The sequence below is a fragment of the Anser brachyrhynchus genome (assembly GCF_964034855.1).
Source record: "Anser brachyrhynchus genome assembly, chromosome: 4".
Lineage (NCBI taxonomy): Eukaryota > Metazoa > Chordata > Aves > Anseriformes > Anatidae > Anser > Anser brachyrhynchus.
Genome location: NC_137698.1, coordinates 48,995,952 through 49,020,785, shown reverse-complemented (window position 1 = coordinate 49,020,785; position 24,834 = coordinate 48,995,952). Strand labels below are relative to the sequence as shown.

The following is a 24,834-nucleotide window of genomic DNA, read 5'->3' as shown; positions in this document are numbered from 1 at the left end:
ACTGGCACCCTAATGGACTAGCAACTTTCTGGTGCAAAACAGCCTTTCACAAAATCCAGGAGATGGTCTTCAGACGCAGGCATGTGCAAATCTCCTGGCTACCAGAGGTCTGTGACTGGGCCTGTGCTGGCCAACACACTTCTTCCACACCAGCAATGCCAGCTTTACTGCAGCCACCCAGAAAACCAGAGTTGCCTGTTACACCACCACACAACGGGACCTCACTGCTCTAGGCAGTTTCTGGTGTGGCTCATCCAGACACCAAAACGAGTCTACTGGATTTGGCAATTCTCCAAACCGAGCAAAAAGCTTCTAAAAAGGAAGCACAATGACAAATGAGCTCAGGTCTCTTCTGTCTCACTGTTCTGGTTTCAGTTAGGACAGAGTTAATTTTCCTCCTAGTAGCTGGTAGGGTGCTATGTTTTGGATTAGGATGAGAAGAGCGCTGATAACATGCTGATGTTTTAATTGTTGCAGAGCAGTGCTTACACCAAGCCAAGGACTTTTCAGCTTCTTGCTCTGCCCTGCCAGCGAGCAGGCTAGGGGTGCAGCAGGAGCTGGGAGGGGACGGACCCAGGACAGCTGACCCAAACTGGCCAAAGGGGTATTCCATACCTTATGGTGTCATGCTAAACAATATATAGGGGTGGCTAGCTGGGGTGGGGGGCCGGCTGCTCGGGGATAGGCTGGGCATCGGTCAGCAGGTGGTGAGCAATTGCATTGTGCATCACTTGTTTCGTACACATTATTATTATTATTATTATTATTATTATTATTATTATTATTATTATTATTATTATTATTATTTTCCTGTCTTAATAAACTGTCTTTATCTCAACTCACCGGCTTCACTTTCCCGTTTCTCTCCCCAACCCCAGAGAGGGAGGGGGGAGGGTGAGCGAACGGCTGTGTGGTGTTTAGCTGCCGACCGGGTTAAACCACAACACTCACCTCTACTCCCACCATGTAGGGCTGCAGAACCAGAGTTACCCTTGGCTTCTCCCTCTCTCCCTCCTTCCATCTTCCATCTGTCTTTTTCTCCAGCAGCCTGACCACCACAGAAGTGGGTGCCTCTTTCCAAGACAGGACCAATGTAGTTCACGTTTCCAGCGGACCGTACTATCACGCTGAAACCACACATCCCTCTTCCTGACCATCCCCAGTGCCCAGCCTTGCTCATTTTGCAGAGGTGTTTCCTGCTTCACTGAGGAATCCCACAGGATACTCCTCTGCTGGTCTCACACCAGAAATCACTCTCCTGTTCCCAAATTTATGGCTTGCCTTGCTCCCTTTAAGGACAAGCTTGAGATTGTAAGTTTTCAGGTGCTGGTAACAAGCCCATTGGGTTGCTGTTACCCAACCAGGAGGTGCACGTTCCTCCACCAGTTCCAAAAATGCGAGTATTACAAGGTCACACAGGTGTTCGGATATAGCAGAGTAGTCCTGCAGTTGTGGCCTGCTGAAACCACAAAAACATACCACCATGTTTGTTACAAAGGATTGAAGCCAAACTCCATGCAAACCAACATATGAACCAAAGCTGAAAAATTATTTCACATGAAGCGTTAGCAATTTCTCACAAAGACGTATGTAAAGATACACCTGGAACAAGTTTTTTATCTTGCTCCTTAGAGAAAATAATGATACTTTTCCATGGGGAACTACTCACAGAAAAATAAAGTTTTCCACTGCTTTATGAAATAGCCTCAGCTGTGAGCATTATCATAGATGTGCAGAGTGGCATGCCTTACTGGATGTTTTTGGAAAAAAAAAAAAGCTTTTCTAAATTTATACTGCAGAGAAATGTTCTTGTATTTTAACTTCAAAAGCAAAAATACTGGTAATTAGGTACTTCTTCACATTTTTACCTTTTATTTAGTCATTTTCTAAAGTTACCAACATTTTAGTCATTTCATGAAGCAACCAATTTCACAACATGAAAATGTGCACAGAAAACCACAAACATTATTTGTCCATTTTGTGAGCTATCGTTCACTCGCATGACAATTCTAAACATTCATATATAGACTGGGTAGAACTGAGTGCCTCTTCTGAATACAGTATTTTTGGCATAGTAAAATCACCAGCAATTCATTATGGCAGAAGAAAAGGCTGGACTGGGATTGCAAGCAGCGTGCAGTGCACATGTCTGGTCATAGACATGGAGAGAGCAACTAGCCATGTGGCTAACACATGTTTTTTTTTTCTTTCTTTTTTTTTTTTCTTCTCATTTTCCTCTCTGGAGGAACACAAACAAAGAAGTGGGAAGACGAGATCTGAAAGAAAGAGACGTGTTCAAAAGGGTTAAACACACAAGCATAAAGAGGGACAACCTCTTTGTGCTTGCAAATCCAAAGGGACTCACAAGAAGGAATTAAATTGCTCCTGAATGAGAAGAAGAGAGTAATACCAAGGAGGGCTAAGGGCACAGGAGGGACCATGAGGTGGCTGTTCCCAGCATTTCCACAGCTGGTTTGTGTGTGTATCTGTGGTATTGCACAATAAAATCAAATCCTCATTTAGTGAACTACACATTATTAGTTCCTATTGAAGGGAAGGAGAGCTTATTTTGTTACTACCTGGAATGACAAAGTTAAACATGGCTTTAAGTTCTTTCTAAAACAGTGCGTAATATTCAGAGGTGTTGAAAACTCACACCTCCTTAATATCTTTATTTTATTTTTATTCTTTCCCAATAACACAATTATCCAGATTTTTGCCTATGTTCTGTTACAAAGTTAATTCTGCCTTGTATTTCACTGAGCGAAAACAAAGCAAGTACTGAGCTATAAATGTTGGCAGCAAATGAAGCTTCATACCTTCTTCACTGTTTTAGCCAGCATGTTTGAAAAGCTCAGACTTCAGATACTCATGCATCTCATGCATTTCTCCATTACTCTCTCGCAATGTATCTGTCTCACCTCAGACAGAGTCTCAATCTCTTCTCACATCAGCTTTGTCTGAACATCATCCACTGATTCCACTGTGCTCGCTTCTGAATGACACTGCTGAAAGTAAAAGAGGGCAAGGCACACAATGTTCAACCCTATAAAGAAAGCATTTTAGTATCTTACTGTTTTCTTGGAATTAAAGGAATCAGAGCAAGCCCAGTGGCTTCAGCTTGCTGCTCGCTTACAGGTATGTTAGCAGAAGCTGTTTCATCTCAGATTTTCCCACTACTTCTTCTGGTTGTGGCAAAAGGCAGGAGCGAGAGCAATTCCATCTGTATGTACTTGTGCCTGCAAAGCAAATCCTGCAGCAGTGTCAGCAGTCCCATGTGGGTCTGGAGGCAGCCGAGTTTGTTTTCAGTTCACCATAAGAAGGCACAGAGAGCAGTCATGGATACCAAGATTGCAATCTCCCTTCTGATTCTTGCTTTTATGGGCAACTTTCCTGGTAAGAAAATTGAATTTATCTTCCTTTATATTTCAATTCTTCTGCAATATGATTGAACTAAACAATATTTTCAAGGTGTGTAGGACTTCCAAACTCACACTGTCTTCAAGGTAGCAGGTCAAGATAAAGATATCCACAAACTGTCAGAGTGAGCCTATTTCTTGTCTCCTATTATTCTTCTGCTAGTAGAGATGCACTAACATTGAAAATTTGTCCCTTAAATATTCTGAGAAAAATGAGATTAGAACCAAGGCTTGAGAAATTATATCCTGCGATAACTGTGGCGTGTTTCATCACTATGACTTTTCACGCTGTTTTTATAATAACAGCCCCTGAGTTTAAAGCCTGGAATATTCAACTTAATTTGAGTTAATCTATTTCTAATCAACACCAATCTGTTAAAGCTCTTCCCGGAGAAGCATGAGGGTAAACAAAAGCAAAGTCTGCTGGGATAGTCCAGAAAGTATTTTGTGGGCAGAAAGTTTGCCAAGTTTAGGGGTCTGGAATGCTCCCAAGCCTCAGCACCATGGAAGTCCATGCATCCTGGCTTCACGTTGGGATGGCACACGTACAGTCTCTCCTGGGCCAGAACAGAGCTGGATAAGCTATGACCAATCTCCAGGCTGGACAGCTGGTTAACAGGATGCCAGTATCATCATACACATCCATGGTGAAGCTCTGGCACCACCTTTGGAAACTTATTTTCTTCTGTTGAGCCCAAAGAAGAAAAGATGCTGCTGCTATGCAGTGACGCTCTGTGCTTCCTGGTGTTTGACTTTCAAGTGCCTTTGTTTCTGCTTTCTGTCAGGTAGGGAGGGAGGTGTTGGTCAGCCAAAAGAACCACTGGAGGATTCAGCTGGCCAGAAGATAAGTGAAGAAGGGAAATAGGTGGATGATCGTATCAAGGTACAAGAAGTAGCACAGGGTGAGGTAAAGGGCAGAGCTGTATGGTATTAAGGGGTGTAAATACTATCCACAGTAACAGACAACTGGTGAACTGAATGGGATTTCAGCTTCTGTGGCCCTGCTCATCTCAGTAAGAGTCTCTGTCCTCCCACCACCATCTGTTTATCTGGAGCTTATCTTTGCTGCTCGTTGATGCTGCCCTGAAAAGTACTGAGCCTCCCTTTCAAATATATTCCACAGTTCAAGTGTCAGGAATTGCAGGCTGCAGCTCTAGCTTGCCTTAGCAGGAAAAATGAAGAAATGTGAGAGCTGTGATTGTACACTTTAACCCTGTGCTGTCTGACCTGAAAACAGGAACATATCCCGGTGTCCGCCGGGAGCTGGGAGGGTGGAGCTGGGAGAGCTCTGGGCTTTATGGCTTGTGATCCTGGGAAATTCCATCACCTTTCTGTGCCCAATCTTTAAAGCTGGGCTAACATTTTTCTTGCTTTGCTATGGAAATGTGGGGCTGGAAGGACTGTCAGGCAACAGCAGATCCGTGGACTTGGGAGCTGTAGGGAATGTGTCACAATTCAATTAAACTTCATCCCAAAGCCAGTTAGATTTCCTGCTCCTACTACTTACACCACATGGCTTCCTCTGCAGCCTGATTCTGAGGCCAAGCTTCTAAGCTAAATACGTTTGTGGCTCTCTCACACCAGGTGCCAATGCAGAAATTTAGCCCAAACAGGTTTCACCTCCAGGCTGTATTCATGAAGAGCAGCCTTCGGCCTCTTTGGCTAGCTTCTTCTTCCTCTCCTAAGACAGGGCCCCCAAACTTGCCGTAGCCTTTCACTGTACTTGATATTGTGAGATGCCAAGAGAATTGTGGCAGCAACAGGAGCTTATTCATTGTTACCTGTGCAAAGTCTGCAGACATTATGAGCTTCCCTTTCCTTTCCTCTCAGAGATGATGCTGGCAGCGGAGCTGCGGTGTCACTGCATCCGGAACGTCAGACGATTAATGCTGCCTATGCACCTGGCCAACGTGGAAATCATTCCCAAGGGCCCCCACTGCAAGGCTGTGGAAATCATGTAAGTAAAGTCAGCAGGTGATGGAAGGCACGGCTTGTAAACGCTGAAGAGTTGGCAGCCCTTAAGCTTGAAACCTTCAGCCTTGTCTGTGTCCTCCGCCTGCCTCTTCTGGTGCTAACATTAATTAAAGTGAAATGTTTGTTCCGTTGCAGAGCAACACTGAAGAACAGCCAGCAAATCTGTTTAGATCCCCAGGCAAAATGGGTGAAGATGATAATTAACAGGATTCTACACAGGTAGCTGTCAGGATTACCTAGTAACTGGAATTATTCCACCAAAGGGCATGTTTTCTCTGGTAGAAACATCAATGTGAGGGCAATGTTTGGCACTCCGTCTCTGAGAGCCATTTGAGAAATGCAAGGCTAGGAATAAGGAAGGACTAGAATTAGTCGATCTTTGGACAAGGCAGAAACAAGGCTTACTGGATATATCTCTGTAATTTAAAGCAAACAACCACACTAAATGTTATCCATCCCGTATTTCAAATGAGTATGTTGGTCTAGGATTCCTCGGGCTTGCGTTCAGCTCCACAATGCCACGGGCAATGTTTGGGCTTTCTGGAGGGATAGCCTCGGTAGAGATACGAGAGCACTGCTCAGCACTGCCTTACTGGTCACTAGGACAAGCTTCTCTTGTGTCTGTGGATGGATGCATCTCCTCAGAGATAAATTGCACGCAACAGCTATCTAGGGAACCTTAGTGTAGAATAGTTGCAAGTGACTTCCCACCAGTGCAACTTAAACCTACAATCAACTAAAAAGAAACAAAAAAGAAAATAATTACTTTTTTTTTTTTCTACCAGGAGTGAGTGTTTTTTACTGTTCTTGATGTCTGTAAATTAATCTCACTGTGTTGTGCCTTCTATCATTCATTACAATGTCTGCATTGCAGCTCAGCCAAGAAACAGCATCAGTAAAGAAAAGAGAGGCATCTCTGCAAACAAGCAAAAGCTGCACGGAAATGCCAGTAGCCTTTCAGTGTCTCCAGTGCTAGGTATTCATCATCTTACTTTAATTTTTTCTGTCCTCACTTCTATCCATGCACAAACTGTTTATTTTCAAAAGGAAACTGCTGGGCTCAGTAGGCTGCCACAACACAAGCAAGCTCTCATATTTTATCACAAAATTTTACACTGTGCTTAACCGCAGAGCATTTAAAGCAATATCCTAGCCAAACCCTAGCCTAGCATCGCATCGGTCAGCTGGAAACACCTGCACAGGTTTAGCTACACCAAGGATGTGGATGTCACCGAACTGGTGGTAATACCAAGTCATCTGTAAGCTTCAAACCATCTGTAAGCTTCATTCAGAAGGACTACAAAGTAGGGTTTTGTCTAGTTTAAGAAAGCTGTAGTTTTCAAACTAATGAGGAATTAACCAAAGGAGATTCTTAGTGAATGTATTAAAAAGAAGGAGGGAGAGAGAGATAGAGGAAAAAAGGAATTTCTTGATATCAGTAAGCAGCTTGCTTAGAGGCAATATGATCAATTGAAGTGAAATAAATGCTGTAAGATTTTAGTGTTTAAAACCTATTTTTTTGGTCTCATGGTCATTAAATACATCTCTAACCTTAAAACCATAGTCATAGTTATTTTGGTTTTTGTCCATGCATGACTGCAATAATACTGTCAGTTTCGAAAGGGTTCTTCTCTATAAAAGGTTTTTAGGTTTTCAGAAGCCATCCATTCAAATGTAAAGAAAATGTGTATGAAATATCTTAATGTTTCAAATATGCTCAGAGTTTTGCCACCTGCAAACCATTGTGAGGCTTTATTCATAATGCACCAGGGGCTGAAATGTAAAACAAAATTTATAATAAATACAAGACCGTGTATAATTTTCTGAATTGCTGTGCCTGTTCTTACAGGGAAAAAATAGATTTTACATTTATTTTCAGTATGGAAAGACTTGGTGAAATGCATTTAAATAACATATTTGAATACTATCTTGTTTTCAAAGTGAGAAGTACCCTTTCCCCATCTGAACACAGATGCATTTTTGGTTCTTGTGTATGTAAGAGATCATGATATTGTCACTGAATACTAACATTGTTGGTCTCCAAACACAGCTGAGAGCTCACTTCTCAGCTGTTTAGCATGAGGGGCTATTTAAGGTCTATCTGACTACTCAATAAAGGAAAGAACAAAACAAAACAAAAGAACAGGTTTGCCACTAAGACTTACATGTAAATGTAATTGAAAAGATAGCTCAGCAAGAATAATTTTTTTCCAAATATACTGAAAAATATGCTGATCTAGTCAATTAGTTAGAAGCAAAATTGTTGATACTTTCATCAGTATTTGGATTAAAAGAATATTTCTTTCAGCTTTACTGAACATGAGGCAGCTTTCTGATCAGTTTACTTTGCCAAAAGCACATGTTGGTACATGGAGCACATATTCACATTGCAGTAGGAGTTGTTAGTGAAAAATGTTTGATAAACACAGTTTTGTGTCATTCTGTGCACCCAAAACTGCTATCTTGGATTCCAGTTTTTATCTCTGCAGACAGCCAGTGACTGCAGTGACACAGAAGATTAATACAGCATAACTATGACACAGAGACAGCAAGTGAATCTCCTTCCAAGCCCGTAAGAAACAAAAACACATCCGATACCAGATGTTGCTTCACCTCTCTGGGACATCATCTTAAAAAGATTTAATTAAGGTCTCTGCCCTCACATCTGCCATTGGAAAGATTCTTGCAGATACTTGAAAAGTTCTTCTAACTTCCAATGTACTTTCACCCAGCACTGATGCAAAATCTCTTGATGTTTTTCCATTTCAATCCTGCTGCATAAATAGATTTTTCCCATTAAGGTACCTGCAAAAAGTCCCCATAGCTCCTCTCGACAATGTAAACCCATTTCATCTCTTTGCAGAATATGAAGTCTTCTAGGCACTCTCAGAGTTCTTCCCTGTGACTTCTTTGATTTAAGCTAATCTTTCTTGCACATAAATAATAATCTTCTAGATAAAATCTTCATCTTGCCATGAAATGATGATGCTGATTTTAAAAACACAGTTTGTTGTGGTTGTTTTCCTGGCATTTTATTTGTTGTAGATGGTCATCCACACATAACAGACCTTTGTAAACAGTCTGCCTTACAAAGATCATTGATGTGAATGAAAACAAGGCTTATTTTTATGATGCAAGACAGGATGTAGGCAGAGAGCTGCAATATTCCTTTGAGATGTGGCTTAACTCTCAGGGAAAGAACTTCTGGTCTCTGTGATGGTAAATGAAATGTGTCAAGAAGCAGAAAAACAATTCTGTGGCAAATCTTTTGGTCTTTCAGCAGCTGTGACAAAAAAAATGTTGCACTCCAGCCTAAAAGTGACACAGCTACAGGCATATTTTTAGCATTCGATGGGATATGAGAATTAGAATCCTAGAATATCCTGAGCTAAGAGGTACGCACAAGGATCGTGTCACTGTTCCCAGGGAGCAGAGCTCAGCGCCTGCCCCTCCACTCCCCTCGGGAAGAAGCTGCAGGCTACCATGAGGTTGCACGTCAATCTCCTCTTCTCTAAGCTGAAAGTGGGGGACAAACCTCTTATTGAAATGAGAAGAGCAGGAGGGAGCTCTCCTCATTTCAGTTCTTGTGTTCCAGAAATAGAGGGTGTGCTTCAGATACCCTCTATTTATGAGGACTTCTGAGAAAAAAAACATGAGAAAAAGTCCATTTTCGTATAGGTACTCTTGGTACTGGCTGCCGTCTTGAGCTCTTTGCCCTTGATAACGCAGCCAGTGGGATGGAAAGGTGTTTGCTCTATGGCAATGTCAAGGAAAACAATCTGCATTTTATGAGACACTGCAGCAAAGTCACAAAACTTTGTCCCTTTAGTATTTTGTGACCTTCATAGCAACAGCGGCCTTTTGGTGATCAGTTACATAAAAAGGAGGGATGTCCAAATGACAAAATTATGTGGTCATAAATAAAATATGTTGGAAAAAGTACAAAAGCAACTGAAGCATTAAGACCTTAGAGGGGTATTTCTTTAAAACTAGATATTCCAATAGGATGAGCAGCTGACATGCAGATCAAGCCTCTATTACACCTGAACCTTAACACCTCCAGATTGCATAGAAGACAAAAACTGCAGCCCTGAAGTGAACTGGTAAGAAGGCCAATTCACAAACCCAAACCCAGACCTCTACATACCTAGCGGATCTGAAAATACACTGAAAAATTCCACAAAAATGCTTTTGGTTACCCTCCAAGGTGAAAGCAAAACATCAGAAGGTCCACATCTACTGTTTTCACATAGTGATGCCAACAATTTAGTGGCTGAAAGGATACATAAAACGTGCCTCAAGGAAACAGCTGAGTAGTCAAGGTCAACTTAAACCGCAGACAAAGTAGTACTTGTCTGGAAGAAGCGTGCTGGGGACAGTAGCAAGGCCCGGGGTCTGTTTCCTGGAAGGTCAGGCAAGCTGCTGAAAGAGAAACAGAGTGTGCAGGACTGACAGCTACTGGAGGGGGAGGACTTCCCACCCACAGCGCTCAGCAAGGCATAGCAAGCTTTTTGCCAGGGTTACCCCAAGCTCTTTGTCTGCCTACAACATCCCCTTTCCTTCCCCTAGCAAGACCCTCCTGGCCCAGTTCCAGTCCTGGTTCCTCTTCCTTAGGACAGCAAAAATCAGTTCTGTTTACATGGCTGAGAAGCCTTGAACTGGTTCTGCAAGGATTTCACCGTACTGTGAGGAGGCTGTACTTAGGAGAATAAGTTGGAGATATACATGTACAAATACCAGCAATGCCTAAATTAAAACAAAACAAAATAACAACAACAAACCCACAACACTATAGGAACGCACTAGCATGACCTGCAATATGTAACACAAACCATTTCCCTGAAGTCAGCACACAAGCTGCCAAGCATCACTCCACACGCAGCAATCACCCCGGAGAGGATGAGTGAGAGTTGGCAGTGTTGATGGCACTTTGATCATCATGCAGCTGTTGCATTGCAAATGAGAACAGGCACAAGCTACAGTTTTGAAACACCCAGGTTTCAAAGAACTGGGAGGTGATCTGGCTAACAGTGGGAGGCAGAGAGCAGGAAGGGCATCAGTCTGTCTGTACAGTAAACGTAGATAAGGTTCAGAGGATGATAAGGATTATGGGATGGGAAACGACCAAGCAGAATATGCCTCTTCAGCCTGGAAAAGAGATGTGACAAAATTTTGTAATGTTGCAAATAGCATGCATAAAGTGAACAAGGAAGTCACTGCTTTCAATCTAAAAGAAAAATGGCCAAAAAAATGAAGGCAGCCAGTGGCAGGTTCAGGAGAAACTAAAGGAATGTGTTCTCCTTACATCTAATTGTTAAGCTGTGGGATTCTTTGCTACACTAATTTGTGGATACTAGATGTTTACAGGGGGTCAGACAGTGATTAAGCAAATTCATCACTGAAAATCCTATAAGGTTTACTCAACACAAAGATGCTCTCTTTGGCTCAAGAAGTTCTTCAGCTGCAAATTCTTGACATCTAGAAAAATACAGAGGAATATTAAAAGTGTAAAGTATCTTTATATGTTTTCCCTATTCTTTCCTAAGCATGCCTTACTGGTCACTGTGGGTGTCAAGATACTGTTCTAGATGAACCTGTAATGAGATGGTGATGCAGCTGCTCTTCTGCTTTTGTCCTAAGGCTATTGAAATGCCATGACATTTACAGGATACTTGTCAGCTTGCGTGTGAAGAGCTCAAAAAATCTCCCCTATACACCTACGGAAATGAAACAGGCAATAAAACAAAGCAGTTTGTTTCACAAAGTATGCTGAGTCAATCTTACAATCCTCATGCTGCTGATTTCATATTCTAGATTGGCCATATGAATGGCAATGTCAGCATGAAAAAAAGGAAACTATAGTTTCCACTGTGGAAGGATGACTTAGAAACACCACAGCATGATGAGGAAGAATGAAAATAATCTGAAAGATTGCACCATTACTGTGCACAGGAACCGTGTTAGGACTGGTGCATAAATTCTCCTTGAATTAATCATGTCAAGTAAACTACAGAAAACATACAATTTCAGAAACTTCTTCCACTGATCTGAATTGAGTTTTCTTGTTCCTGGAACCAGCATGCAGTTCAGTATGGTTTATTCGATTGACAGACACATCTATCAGCCTTGAAATGCATTGCCTAATCACCTCTGGAATAGTTTTTCTGCCTTCTTCTGAAGAAATGTCAGGAAGGAGAAACCAGAGGAGATAAAATGTTATCCTCAACAGCACAGAAAAGTCTTCTGAGGCTTGTTTCCTATGTGACTATCAGATGTGGAACACAAAGAATGTTTTTCCAAGTCAGATGAACAAACAACAGCTGGGTCCAGAAGGCCAGAAGGGGATACTTTGCCTGATAAAAGTAACTTCTATTTAATTCTTCAGTATTTGAGATTCTTAGTACTGCAGATCCTTAGGACATTGGTAATGCCCTTATTGCCTTCAACTATTTTGTTGTTGTTGTTGTTTTTGGTTTTTTTTTGTGGGAAAGACCTAAGTATATGAAAACTTGGAGTCATCTCTGCCAACATGTGTCAAGTAAGAGGAGAAGGACTTCTCGTGTATGTTCCTGGATTGTACTTCTAAATGTGTAGCCCCCATTGAATGAGGACTCAGAACTTGATGGCCTGTTGTTTTGTCCTCTGTTCCTTAGAAGGGGAAGAGGGATTTCACCCTGGCACTTCCATTGCCCCTGCAGTCGTAGCAGAAAGAAGAAACCTCTCTGTCTCTATGAAGAATCCAACGAGTCCATCAAGTCCAACCTTCAACCTGACCTACTGCATCCAATCACTAACAAATTGTCTGTATTCAGACTGACACCATCTCAGGGTACCTTTTCCATCTGCCCTTTCTCAGTAATAAAGTTGTCACTGACATGAAACCATCAAAAAGCAAGGCCAAGTTATGAGATCATATTGGTCCTGAGTAAATTGGCATGGAGAATGAAAACAATTAGCCAGAGCTCCCTGGACACTCACTACTTAAATATTAACACCAAATGGTGCCAGCAGAAAAATATACATTACACCATGCTGCCAACAGGGATATTTAGGAGCCTGAAGTATGGCACCACTCATGTACCACTATATTTTTTTTTTAACAGGAAGGTAGCTGCAGAGTCTGATTTCTGCACTTCTCCCAGCATTCTTGTTCTTGTCCCTAATGCCAAGTTGATGTAAGACTGGACATCAGATTGAACACTGCTGTGGGAGCATGCCTGTGAGTGCATAGTACCAGGGTGAGATCACATTCAGACCAGACTAGCTGAAATCCATGTTGTAAAGCCATATTCAGGATGTTGCATCCTCTTTTGTTTTGCACTCTGTGCCACCTTTGGATAACTTGAGGCTTTAATAATATGAGCTACTTTATGATTCTTGTGAATTACGGGAGAAATTGCTCTATGAAAAAACAGGACTAAGCGGTCACCAGAAGATTTCTGAATTCAAAGGGCTTAGCATGTTGACTGCAAGGCTAGTAAATTATGTGCAAATGAATGAGGTCAGCATTCTGAAATGGATCCAGTTAATGAGAATGAAAGCACCAATAATTCTAGAAGAGAAACCCTTGCATAAGTCTTTAGATCAATACCTCAGCAAAGTTAGCTGCAGCATTTTTACCTCCTTCAATGGGCTGCATTCTAAGGTGCTCTACTTCCCAGCTACATGTTACATCCCAGCTCAAGTAATACAGGTTTCACAGAAAGAGCTGATAGGAATAGTTTCTTCGAAAAGCTGAACAGGAGATTAATGAAGATAACTGATCCAAAGAAGCTGGACAAGTTCAGACTGAAAGGAAGAGAAAGAAGGATGAGAAACCAAGAAGGAAATCTGGAAAAGAATGGAACAGTAAAGATTCCTTAAAGGGTGTGGAATCTTCCTGTTCCTGTCTGCACTGGCCTGACTAACTAGAGCATTAGTTTTGGCGCTCTAAATTGTTACCCATGTCATCATACGTCACAAGGAAATGTGCCATTCTGATGCCAGCTGTAGGAAATTATGTGGGAAATACTGATTCACTGCAAGGAAAATAGTATACTCATAAAAAGTCACCTTTCAGGCTTGGGGCATGCTGAATAAAAATAGCCCGTATGAAATTAAAATGATGAATATGCGTGTAATTCTTCATTTATACACTCAGTCAAAGTCAGAAAAGAAATGCAATTTTGGGGTTCATTTGGGATTCATTTTTACATTTTGACTTCCAGCACCCAGGGTTTGGAATGGGTACTTCTGTCCAGTGCGTCACTATGTCAGAAGGAACAAATGTCTATTGGTCTTCAAGACAAGATTTCTTGGTGATAACATCCTTATTAACTTATTGGTAACACTAATACCTTTATTAGACCAGCTACTTTAACTGGGAGGAATAAGTATTTACACCAAAAAGCCTTTGCCAGCCTGCTGTTCTACTTCCCTATATAGCAAAAATACCCAGGTTATTTAACTGTCCACTAGAGTTTTGTATTTTTGATAAAATGCCGCAGTTCAACGACAACACTGAAACCACTTCATACTGCAGGCCACATTTCTCTATATCACGTTAGTACACTGATGGAGTTCCATACTGATGTGTGCGACCAAAAAGATATTTTTCTTAGAAAACTTCAGAGCCTGCTACAATGAAGAACCAAATCTTCACTCTACAGGAGGTAAAGACCTATAATCACCTGTGGTTTAGTGATGGGGAAACTGAAGTCATAAATATCCCAGAATTTTGAGCAAGGTCTCCTCTCTTCTAATGCTGTATAACACTGAAGGACTGTCTTCCCACTTCTTCAAATCAGCAGATCAGCATTTTCAGGAATCTTTCTTACAGACACAAAAATCTGCTCTTGTCAATGAAATGAAACATTGCAGGGATTTGAATAAAAAAGTGTATTGGCAAATGTGTTCTTTGCCAATCCATTTATCCTAAACAGAACACAAAACTCTCCCACTGTTTTTTCTCTTACCATCCAGCTGAGATAAGCTTCCTACTGAGAAATACAGTAAAGCACATGACAAGACATAAATTTCCACCAAACTTCTGTTCTCACTTCTTTTTACTTTCACTTTACTCGACACAAACTTTTCTAGCAGAAGGGTTGCATGTGGGTTGCACTACAGCAAAGTCCTGCTGTTTTTGTTTTGTCACCGAGCTGTACCTTAGCACTCTTTTCTGTACAAAACTACAACAGGCCTTTGGTGGTTTCAAAAATCTTTTCTATATTATCAAAATTATTTTCACACCCTGCGAGAGAATGTTGGGTATTTAAAGGGTAGGTAAGCTAGTACTGAAGAGAAAGACTTCTCTAGAGCTCTTCTTCAGTAGCTATGCCATGACAAAGCTTGCAGTAAAAGAGTTCTTAAATCTCATGGGATTTTTCCCATGATCTGAATTGTCTACTCTTCCAATGACTTTCTGTCCTGCCCCACATGACATACAATATATCTCAGTCACAAGGTGTGAAATATTACCCTTGCATTATTAGAAAAGTCTCAAATTTCCTGTTTATACTGATATTAAACAGTAAAGTTCAACATAGAGGTTGCTTCAATGAAGTCAATAGAATTAAACTACAAGCGAACGTAACCTGCAGATGCTTTTGTCTCATGATTGCCATATATAAATACTAAATACTTGTCCCGTGAATGAACTCATCAGCATTTTCTGTGACTAGCTTACTGAACGATGGAAAATACCAGTTCTCCCTGCTTCTTTGCAATAGCAGTTTTTCATTTCAGGGTTTTTCCAAAGGCACACCCTATTTACGAGTCATCATCTCTTAAATATTAGCAAAGTTTTCCTTACATGGCACATAAATAGTAGTAATTGCAATGGTAGGAAGGCATTATATGCCTTAAACCCAGCAATGGACAGGAACTGGGTAGCAGGTTCTGATCAAGTTTGGCTGCCATCTCTCCTGACATTCTACTTTTCTGTGGGGGTTTACAGTGTTGTTAGACAAATTATTTTTGAGACTAAATTGTCCACATGCTTGCTCTGGAGGATTTTCATACGTGGAAGGTTTTAGTCACATCTTTTGATGACAGCTGAGTTGTATCTGAAAGTACAAGTACCCCCTGACACATACTTATCCCCCTGGTAATGTTGTGGTTGGATAAAAAACTAAAGATTGAAATGAGCAACATCGGAGCTGCCATGTCTTAAAGACCTACTTAGATAAAACCCTAGTCTAATGGGGAGATGGATTGCAGAATAAAGAAGAAAAATAATTATGATTTAAGATAAAAGGTTCAAAATAGCCTCAAGAACTTCCTCGAATAAATGTCATTTTTAGAAGTGATGTAAGCATATAAAAGTCTAAGCCAGACAAAAAGCCGGTTGAGTCTACATGGCTGAGTGAGCTCATGGGTTATGAACTTAAAGCATGAGCTTACTGGTATCACTAACTGATGGCAGTGATTTTGAAATACAAATGGCTTTTTCCAGTTCATACTTACCACTCTGCAAGTAAGAAAAAGCCCAGTTTCACATCTGTAACAATCCCAATACAATTAGTAATATCACAGTTATACCATTCTAGTTTGGCTTCATGCTTCTCTGTTTAGAAAAGCAAGGTGTCACTTCCAGAACAAGTAGAGTTTTTACAGTGCTATTAGACATGGACATTAAAGTTTATCATCTGTTTGGAACTTTAACACCCTTACTAACTGCACCAGGAACACCTTTGGTTGGCTCAGCATTTGAGAGTGTTGCTCTCTGAAGCTTTAGATGATTCTGTTGAAGTGCATCAATTCAAAGAGGGTCAGAATCATTCGAATTCTACATAATGGCTTACAGTTCAGAAAATAGCTATCGTCTTCTACTTTAACACCTACCCAAGAAGTTAAATAGTGTAACTGTATTTACAAAACTCAGAAACTAACAATAAAATAATCTGATTTCTCGATTTGCTATACTGACAGAGCCCATATGCTTCAACTTCAGCAACAGAACCCTGCTGTAAATATCTTGTGGTTTCAGACACTGAGAACTTATTTCCTTTCTGGCTAAGTTTATCCAGAGCAGGATAAATCACATCTATGTTATTCTTATCTTTATGTGCTTAAAACCCTTTGCTTGACATTCAGGACCTGAAGAAGCTGCAGTTCAGATTGGTTTCCTTCATGCTTCTGAAACATACATTAAAGAGTGGCATAAAAAATCTTAAGCTTTTAACTGTATAAGGAATAGAAAAAGACTTTTTCCACATCATCAAATATTTAGTTTTATCTATATTCAGAATGGTAAAAAAGCGTTGAGTCATCTAGGAACATGGAAGAAATTTACTCCCTGACTCAGTTGTGTTACTCAAATAGTAACGTGAAAGCAGATTTAAAAATAAAACGAACAAAACAGCAAACAAACAAACAAACATTATTTTGCTCAGGACAGCATTTTTGTCTAAGATAAGAAACCCTGTGCTGTCAGGAAAAGTTGCATCTTTGGTGAGGGGGTGCAGTGGAGCATGACAGCACCAACACTGCTGCTTGCATCCCTCTGGAAAGCTACCTTGGAGATTCGTGCTGCAAGAAGCCACGGCAAGGACTGCAGATCCGTAAGGAGCATTTTTATTCTGCCAGCACATCTACCTCACTTGCTGGACACAACTTATTTAAAAGCTTGTCTGCGTGTTAGGGCTTATGCTCCTATAGTTATGTTCCCAGAGCTTTTTTAGGGTGCAGTTGTGTCTGCCCTCACCTTCTCAAGAGGAAATCGAAAGGATTTTGTAAGTAGCTGTCAAATTCCAGACATTATCCACCGCTGTGCCACTACCACAAAGTTGGAAAGGCTGAAGAAAGTGAAAATAAGTCCTGTATACCACAGCTGGCTGAAGCTGAACATTGTGTAGGTGACTGATATTGTGTTTTTTAGGAAATACCCACTGTGGTCAGATTGTGTAAATTAGGTTGGTAATTGCAGAATTTTTCTAATTCATTTTCAAGGGGGATTTAAAATAAATGGCTCTTGTTCTCTCTACACACATACTATTCAACAGCTCTCTACACACATAATATTTTTAAACCAGAGAATGCACACCCATGTAAATGTGCTTGTTCATTATCGTTTATGCAAACTTATTAACCTTAATGAACATGAATTCCACAGAGTTTAATGTACCCCAACATAAAACCTTGCCCTAAATTTAACTTTACCATTCACATTTCTTAGAACTACTGGACCTCAATGCTGAAAACCCCAGCACTTTATACTTAAGACCACAAGTGGCACCAAATCATGCAGTTGACCTTAATAGAACAGCTAATTCTTTCCCAGTTCAGCTGGAGCTGTCTTGAAGGAGTTCAGCCAGTCTCCACTGCAAATTTCCCACTGTGTTTAATGGATCATTCCTGCCCACCCAAGCCAGGAACCACAGACGGCAAAATAAAAGATTCACATATCCTGCTTACATTTAAATGCAGTCAAATCATTGCCAATGTCCCTTGCAATTAAAAAAATATACTAGTTCCTAAAAGCTATTTTCTTCCTCACACCATGACTCCAACACAGAGTGCATACCACCCCCACATGAATTACACTCCTAACTTTTGCCTTGACAACCATCTTTACGCTAGCCATTCATACTTTACAAATCTCTAGCAGCAAAAAGGTCTCCTTCATACTTTATAAATCTCTAGCAGCAAAAAGGTCTCCTGGCATAAGTTTTACACGTTATCTCGCAAATCTTTCTCCACACACAGGCAGTAGTTAAGTCAGTAGGACAGAGATGAGGACAGAGGTACAGTCCAGGAGTATAGAACTGGGTCTTAGGAGTAACACCAGGGTTTTCCAAAGAGCTGAGCTGAGGGTGCACCAGTTCTTTCCAAACTCATAAGAATCATGTGAGGCCTGATACTCAGGTGTCTTACTTCAAAGCTTTTCTGTTGTAGCAAGCCCTCTTTAAAATGTAAGAGACACTCTGCGTTTTGAATCTCCTTTGGAGATAAAAACACGATTAGATGGGCATTAAGGAAAGTTACTTGTGCTGAACAGCCAGAAGAACTACTCAGTTCATTCAAAACTAGCATTCTTGCACAGAAAAGTAAATAGAGGACTTTTTTATCGCATCAACACACTCGGTTCTCTACTCTGTCCCATTTGTCTGCTACAGAGTGGATTGATTCCTGCACAAAACATTTAGATGTAGCTGTCATGCCAAATGCACACACCCTCCCTTAAACAGACACTGGGCAAAATAGAACGGCTCCCATTATTCTCTTGGATCAGTGCCACTTGCCTGGTTACTACATCTGTTGAAGCCTGATACAGCATTATGTGGTTATGACAAATACAACAATACAGAAACAATTATGAAATAAACTACACACTTCTGCTTTGTGTATCCTGCAATTTACTCATTTCTCGTTCAGTTTATTTTCACAATTACCCTTAACTGGTTTGCTTAAAAGCATTCAGGGTTTAATACACACAAATTTTATCACATGGATTTACTGTGATTGAGGCTCCACAGGGCATGCCAGAGGGATGCATGGCTGCTTGGTTTATTGCATGAGGGGCAGGAAAGCCCCAAATCCAGTCCTTTAGGTTAGAGCAACAAACATGGCTCTCCTGGGAGAGCACTGCAACAGCCCTACGAGTGTAGGAAATTCTGTTTAGAGCAATGCCACATAAAGACATTTATACTGAAAGGCCACTAAAGCAAGTAGCCCACATTCAATCTCTTGTGTCTTAATGCCTCAGAATTACACAGATGTGCTCAGCAGCCTGATTGCAGCAAAGAGCTGGAAACCAAAGAAAGGTGGTTAATCACATAACATGTGGCTAAGTCATAGCCAAGGATGTTGCAAATAATAGGAGCTTACAAGTATCTCCTATGGATAACGTGTAGACATATGGAAAAAAGAAAAAATCTAAAGACTAGCTCAGGAAGTCTGTGGAACACGAATTGTTGGCAGTAAAGGGGCAATTCTGGGAAATTCTTGCCCCACACTTGGTCTATTCTTTTCTAGAAGTAAGTTTTTAGCTACCATCAAAGGAGAGAAGGCTGGGCTGGGTGGGTCTTCCATCCCATCTGGAGTGGCTGTTCTTATGAAATTAATGTGTACTTCACTCAGCAGTCTGCCACAGTTAAGAGAAGTTGGATTTAGTCCCTCCTCATCTCTCTTGTGGAAAACAGGCACAAGTATAGGTGATGCCTTACTGTGTTGCAACACCAAAGCACTCTGTGTCTTGATAAACAAGGAGAAAAGAAACCCAGGTATATAAAAAGCTGTTTCCATCACTGGCACTTGGGAACTACCACAGGTAAGCAACCTCCATCCCCAACCTTGGCAGCACCAATCCACATCCATGAATATGCTGCGTGTTCTCCTGCCTTCTGCCCCACCATTCCTTTCCTGCAATTCACAGGCGACCTGAGATTTCTGCTCCTTCTCCACACCCTTGAGAAAGTCCTGCCTGTACTGGCCACCACTCAACAGACTTTAGTGCATCACTGTCCTGTTAGCAACGCTGTCTCAGAAGTAGCACAAATTCCAGACAGAGCTACATGCAGTTTCACTTAACCACTCAACTTTGCCATTTGCAAAATCACAAGTCTCCACGGCAGAATTTTTACTTTGACTACCTGGTACACATCAAAGAGTGGGGCAAAAAATCTGCCAACAACCAGTTTCCCTAAAGAGCTGACAGAGGTAATTTACCACTTGGAACAGCTGCTAGTTTGTATGCTGTTTTTGAAAATTGTGGATCAGTGAAGACTGCTGCAATTCTTCCCTCCTTCTCTATGTCGTATGTTTTCTTCACATACAAGCTAATCTACTAAAACACCAATGGAAATATATGTTCTTGTGCAACCCTGGACTTTTGCCTCCCACCCAACTTGCAGCATGGGACTACATTGCCCAACAATAAATGCTAGGAAAACAAGACATAAAAAGCCTCCCTTTTTTTCAAACTCTCCATGCGACCTAGGACCTTCTGTCATCAGTTCTTGCAACTCTAAAAGTACTAAGCATAAAGAAGGATAAGCCTGACAGTACTCTCCAAACTTCAAATATATGCCTATGGATAGTCAAACACACAGTCACATTAAGCCTAATTTTGCAAATTAAAACTGGATTGAACCCTTGCAGCTGTTTTTCATGGCATGAAACGTGGAACTGGAAGGAGGGTTTCCATTTAAAGTTCCAGCTTTGGGTGATTACTGTGATAGTCTTTGCACAGTTTTGTAATAAGCCTGATTAGCTGAAAAAAAAATATATATTTCAAGGAACAGCTAGGAAATTGTTTTGTTATCCATAGTTGCAGACTCTGGAAGCAGAATACTTTGAGAAATTAGAAATTACTTACTCTAGAGGAGTACTCAAAGATGGTTACTGCTACCATATGAATCATCGAATCATTTCGGTTGGAAGACATCTTCAAGGTCATCAAGTTCAACCTGGCCTACCGAGTCCCATCACCAAACCATGTCCCTTCGTGCCATGACCACACATCTCTTAAATACCTCCAGGATGGGGACTCAACCACTTTGCCTGGGCTCCCCTTCCAATCCCTAGCCACCCTCTCCATGATGAAATTCCTCCTAATATCCAATCTTAATCTCCCCTGGCACTACTTGAAACCATTTCCTCATGTCCCATCACTTGTCACCTGAGGAAAGAAACTTACACTCTCCTTGCTGCAACCTCCTTCCACCTAGTTGTAAAGCCTGATGAAGTCTCACCTCAACCTCCTTTTCTCCATACTAAACAACTCCACCCCCCTCAACCACTCCTCATAACTCTTCTCTTCCAGTTTTTTTCACCAGCCACATTGCTTTTCTTTGCACAGCCTCAAGTAACTCAGTGTCCCTGTAGCGAGGAGCCCCAAACTGAACACAGTATTCACGATGCAGTCTCACCAGTGCCACGTACAACAGGACAATCACTTCCCTAGTCCCACTGGCCACACTATTCCCGATGCAGGCCAGGATGCCATCGGCTTTCTAGGTTACCTGAGCACACCACTTGCTCCAGTTCTGAAAAATAAATGCTGAGTTTGCAGCACTTAAAATTGCTTCAAATTTGCATTTCAGAGTTTTCATCTGAAGGTAAAAACAATTTAAAAATAGCAAATAGCTGGTAACTGTTGTACCTGTACATGAATCAGAAACAAAATAAAGACATTTTCTGTTATTTTCACTGTGGGGATGGAAACTAGGAGAAATTAGAGACAGAAACAATCTTGGAAATTAGTGAGTCCATCTCTCTGCCAAGAGCGAATTGAGAAGTAATCCTCCATAGCTACTCCAGCCACTCCCAAGATAATTAACTATAGAGCACTGCTAACACTATTTTGGCTGGAGTTAAGAGGTTGGTTTTGGTTTCTGTGTTCCTGAACTAAGCCGTGTTCCCTGGAAATGGGATGTTAAGTCAGAATGTAGAGAGGTTTCAAAAGCATGTGGCACACTGTAGCTATCACCTGGTTTTAGTTAACTTCTTTTCCTTTTTAAGCCATGAAGTTAATTCCCAGCCAATTGTTTTTCCTTGCCTCTTTGGAGCCTTCCCCCTCAGCACAGTAAGTCTTTGTCATAATGTGTCTGTTCTCTGTAATGACCTCTGTAGGAGGCCAGGATAATTTCTTGTAAAGAACACTCTATTTAGCCTTAAAAATAGAGGGATGCCTGCTTCCGTGAAGATGCATTCATCCTCTTCAACACAGAAAGTATCTCCCAAAATGAGCTGAACAGCACGTAGAAACTCACTTGACAAACCAGCAACAATTATTATAGGCTTTGGATTTTGCTTTTTTTTTTTTGCCAGTACTATTTCAGTGAAGTAGCAAAACACATTCTCAGTGAAGGCCTTGTAGTTAAAGGGGTTTCCTTTCCAGAGTCAGGCTAAACAAAAAAAGCAGGTTCTTATGCTCTGCACAGAAATGGTTTTGCACAGAGAAGATAAAACATCTTTGTTTTATATGTGAAACAGGTGGCATCATAAGCAAAAGTCATCCACTAACCTAAGAGAGTTATACTAAGGATAAATTTGTCCTTATCTTTCCTGATTGGTGCGTTGGCATAAATATGACTTTTCAGCCCAGCCCAGAGGTTCCTTAGTAATCATCTTACCTGCTAGCAGCACAGCTTTACTTCTGATACCTACCCGAAATATGTAATCTCAGGTACGATGCTGTACTTGATGCCTATATTTGTTGCTCCTCATTAATGGATTGTTGATAATTGTTTCTAGGATGTTTTGCATACATTCTTCTATAACTTTTATTATATTGGTGACCTTTCAATAAAGTGCTGGATTCATATCAGTTTCCAGAAAAACGCTGTTTCTGTAGTACCTAGACAATAAATATGATATACCCCACACCAGCTAATTTTATTTCAAGAAGTTGGCTACTCCTCTCCTCCTCATTGAATATTAACTTTAAATTAAGTCTAAATCTAAATTAAAGTGGCAAATAGTCCAGTTTGAAGAACAAGGAAAATCTAATTATATTAATGAAGTTTTTTTAAAAATACAGAGAAAGAAAAAAAATGTAGATCCTGAGAAACACACTGATTACAGACTTGCTCTTAAAAGACCAATTTATTCATTGTCCAGCCATTTTTGTGTAATATACCAGATTGCACCTTGATTTTGACCAGTGTTTTCTGCTTTCCAGGAACAGTGCACTCATCATAAGTGTATTAAACCATATTTCTACTACCATGCAATCATTTAAGATAGACCTCATTTTTTTTTAACACTTAAAGCAAAGCAGAACATTACAAGAAATTTCTTCATAAGCTTTCTCCCATGCCCTTCTCTCAAAGAGAGAACACCCAAGTTCAGCTGCACATATTCATAGATTCTTTTAAGTGCTTTCCTGTAATTCTCCTGGTGATCACAGACAGCTGCCAGCACACAAGCTCTCCAACAGTGATGCACCCAAATCCCTTGGTCCCTGGACTCCGATTTATCAATCCCCATCAGCACATCAAGGTATCTTCCAAAAAGAAGAGTGCTCAGAGATTAACTTGGCAATGCAATTCTAATCTGCCTGTGTCTTTCTGCAGCCCCCACCCACCACAGTATTTGTATTTTTTTCCCAGATAGCTTTAAGCCATTTGCAGCCCTGTTCATCATGTTTGATCAGCTACTCACCTCAGCCATAAAGACCAGCATTCTGCTGCGCATTCAGAAGGAAACACCTCTCAGCCCTCAGAAATGAAACATGAGAAGGGACCATCTGTCCTTGCCTGAAAGGAAAAAGAATAGTCAGCAATGGAATTTCAATCCTGTATTCGACAGAAATTTTGTGCCTCTAAAAAAAACCAACAAAACAAAAACCAAAAACCCAGATAAAAAAAAAAAAGGGAACTTTGTACCACTGGCACATTACTGCTGCCAAGTCACTCATTCCCTCCCATAAAAGACGGTGAAACTGTTGAGGTATATAAGGCAATAGTAACTGCAATATGCATGTGACAGGTATTTTGGAATGTCTATAATTTTGTAGAAGACTTGGGACAGTATATATTTTCATAAAGCAAATGCCATGAGCTTAGATTCTCATACAGATAACTGTAGCTATACCAACATCTTTTCTAAATGTTTGACCTGAAAAAGCTGTTGAAAATTGTGACGTGTCTTTAGAATTTCCATTTTTTTGAGTGATATAAATAAACTGGAGATAAAGCTACATCCTGGGATGGTGAACAAAAGAGTGTTTTGCCAAAAAACATAGCTGTCTAGTGGCTAGATGAGTTCTAGGGGCTTCAAAAACAAAGACAGCTGACGAACAGTTTAGCAAGTGACAAGAATGAAGATAACTAGATGGGTATGCTGGAGACTTCAGTGAAAACTTACTTGGATGTAAACTCATAACAACATGTTCGCTTCAGTAACAGTGCTAACTATATGAGTATACTGAAGTAAAAATCAATATTTAATGCTGGTTTTATGTTCTGTTGATGTACGTTGTCAGAAAAACAATTTTCATGGGCATTTTTTTCTGAGAACAACCTGTAATGTAAGACCCATGGGAAGATCCCTTTATCAGAAATAATTTATGCTGTGTCGTTAAACCACATGCTAAGTCTCGGCAATGTTTATTGTTGTTAATGATTATTTGGAAATAACATAAAAAGAATACAAATGCAATTAACATATGTCAACAAAGCTTAAGAGAAGCTTTCCAAGGCTGAAAATCCATGCTTCCTGCTGTTGCACTCATAGCAAGGAGCGGCAGCACTGACTAGATACCTTGTTTTCACTTGGGCTGAGTTGTAAGTACAGAGCCAAGATATTCAAAAAGAGTTGTGGCAGAACAAGTATGCAGACTACTGCAAATTTACCCAATCTAAACTCGACTGGGAAATCACACCATTTGAGCAGAATCTGCGTGTATTTATAGCACATTTTACATTCCTTGTGATTCAAACAGGCTACTTGGATTCTTTGGCTAAGAATAAAAAAAGATGAAAAAGTCAAACTATTATGTATTTTTGCAAATAGA

At 40.6% G+C, this 24,834-nt stretch overlaps 2 protein-coding genes across 2 annotated transcripts in view; one reads left to right on the top strand and one right to left on the bottom strand.

Annotated features, from left to right (window-relative positions):
* Positions 1–23,581, bottom strand: part of RASSF6 (Ras association domain family member 6) — a 128,806-nt gene extending 105,225 nt beyond the window's left edge. The window contains exon 1 of the mRNA XM_080591534.1: positions 23,481–23,581. The gene's annotated coding sequence lies outside the window, so the exon portion shown is untranslated. The remainder of the gene's footprint in view (positions 1–23,480) is intronic.
* On the top strand, positions 1,900–10,196 carry LOC308194922 (uncharacterized protein). The gene is made up of 4 exons (XM_080591550.1): positions 1,900–3,396; positions 5,250–5,376; positions 5,529–5,612; positions 6,268–10,196. Exons 1-4 carry the CDS (start codon positions 3,000–3,002, stop codon positions 6,290–6,292), a joined length of 633 nt encoding a protein of 210 aa, XP_080447676.1. The 5' UTR covers positions 1,900–2,999; the 3' UTR covers positions 6,293–10,196.
* Positions 23,582–24,834: the final 1,253 nt, after the last annotated feature.

Bases quoted from the DNA above. Each gene is read 5' to 3' on its own strand.
- LOC308194922 (XM_080591550.1), top strand. From the start codon at position 3,000: ATGACACTGCTGAAAGTAAAAGAGGGCAAGGCACACAATGTTCAACCC. The intron at 5,377-5,528 runs GTAAGTAAAGTC...GTTCCGTTGCAG, and splicing joins TGCAAGGCTGTGGAAATCAT to AGCAACACTGAAGAACAGCC. The intron at 5,613-6,267 runs GTAGCTGTCAGG...TCTGCATTGCAG, and splicing joins ATTAACAGGATTCTACACAG to CTCAGCCAAGAAACAGCATC.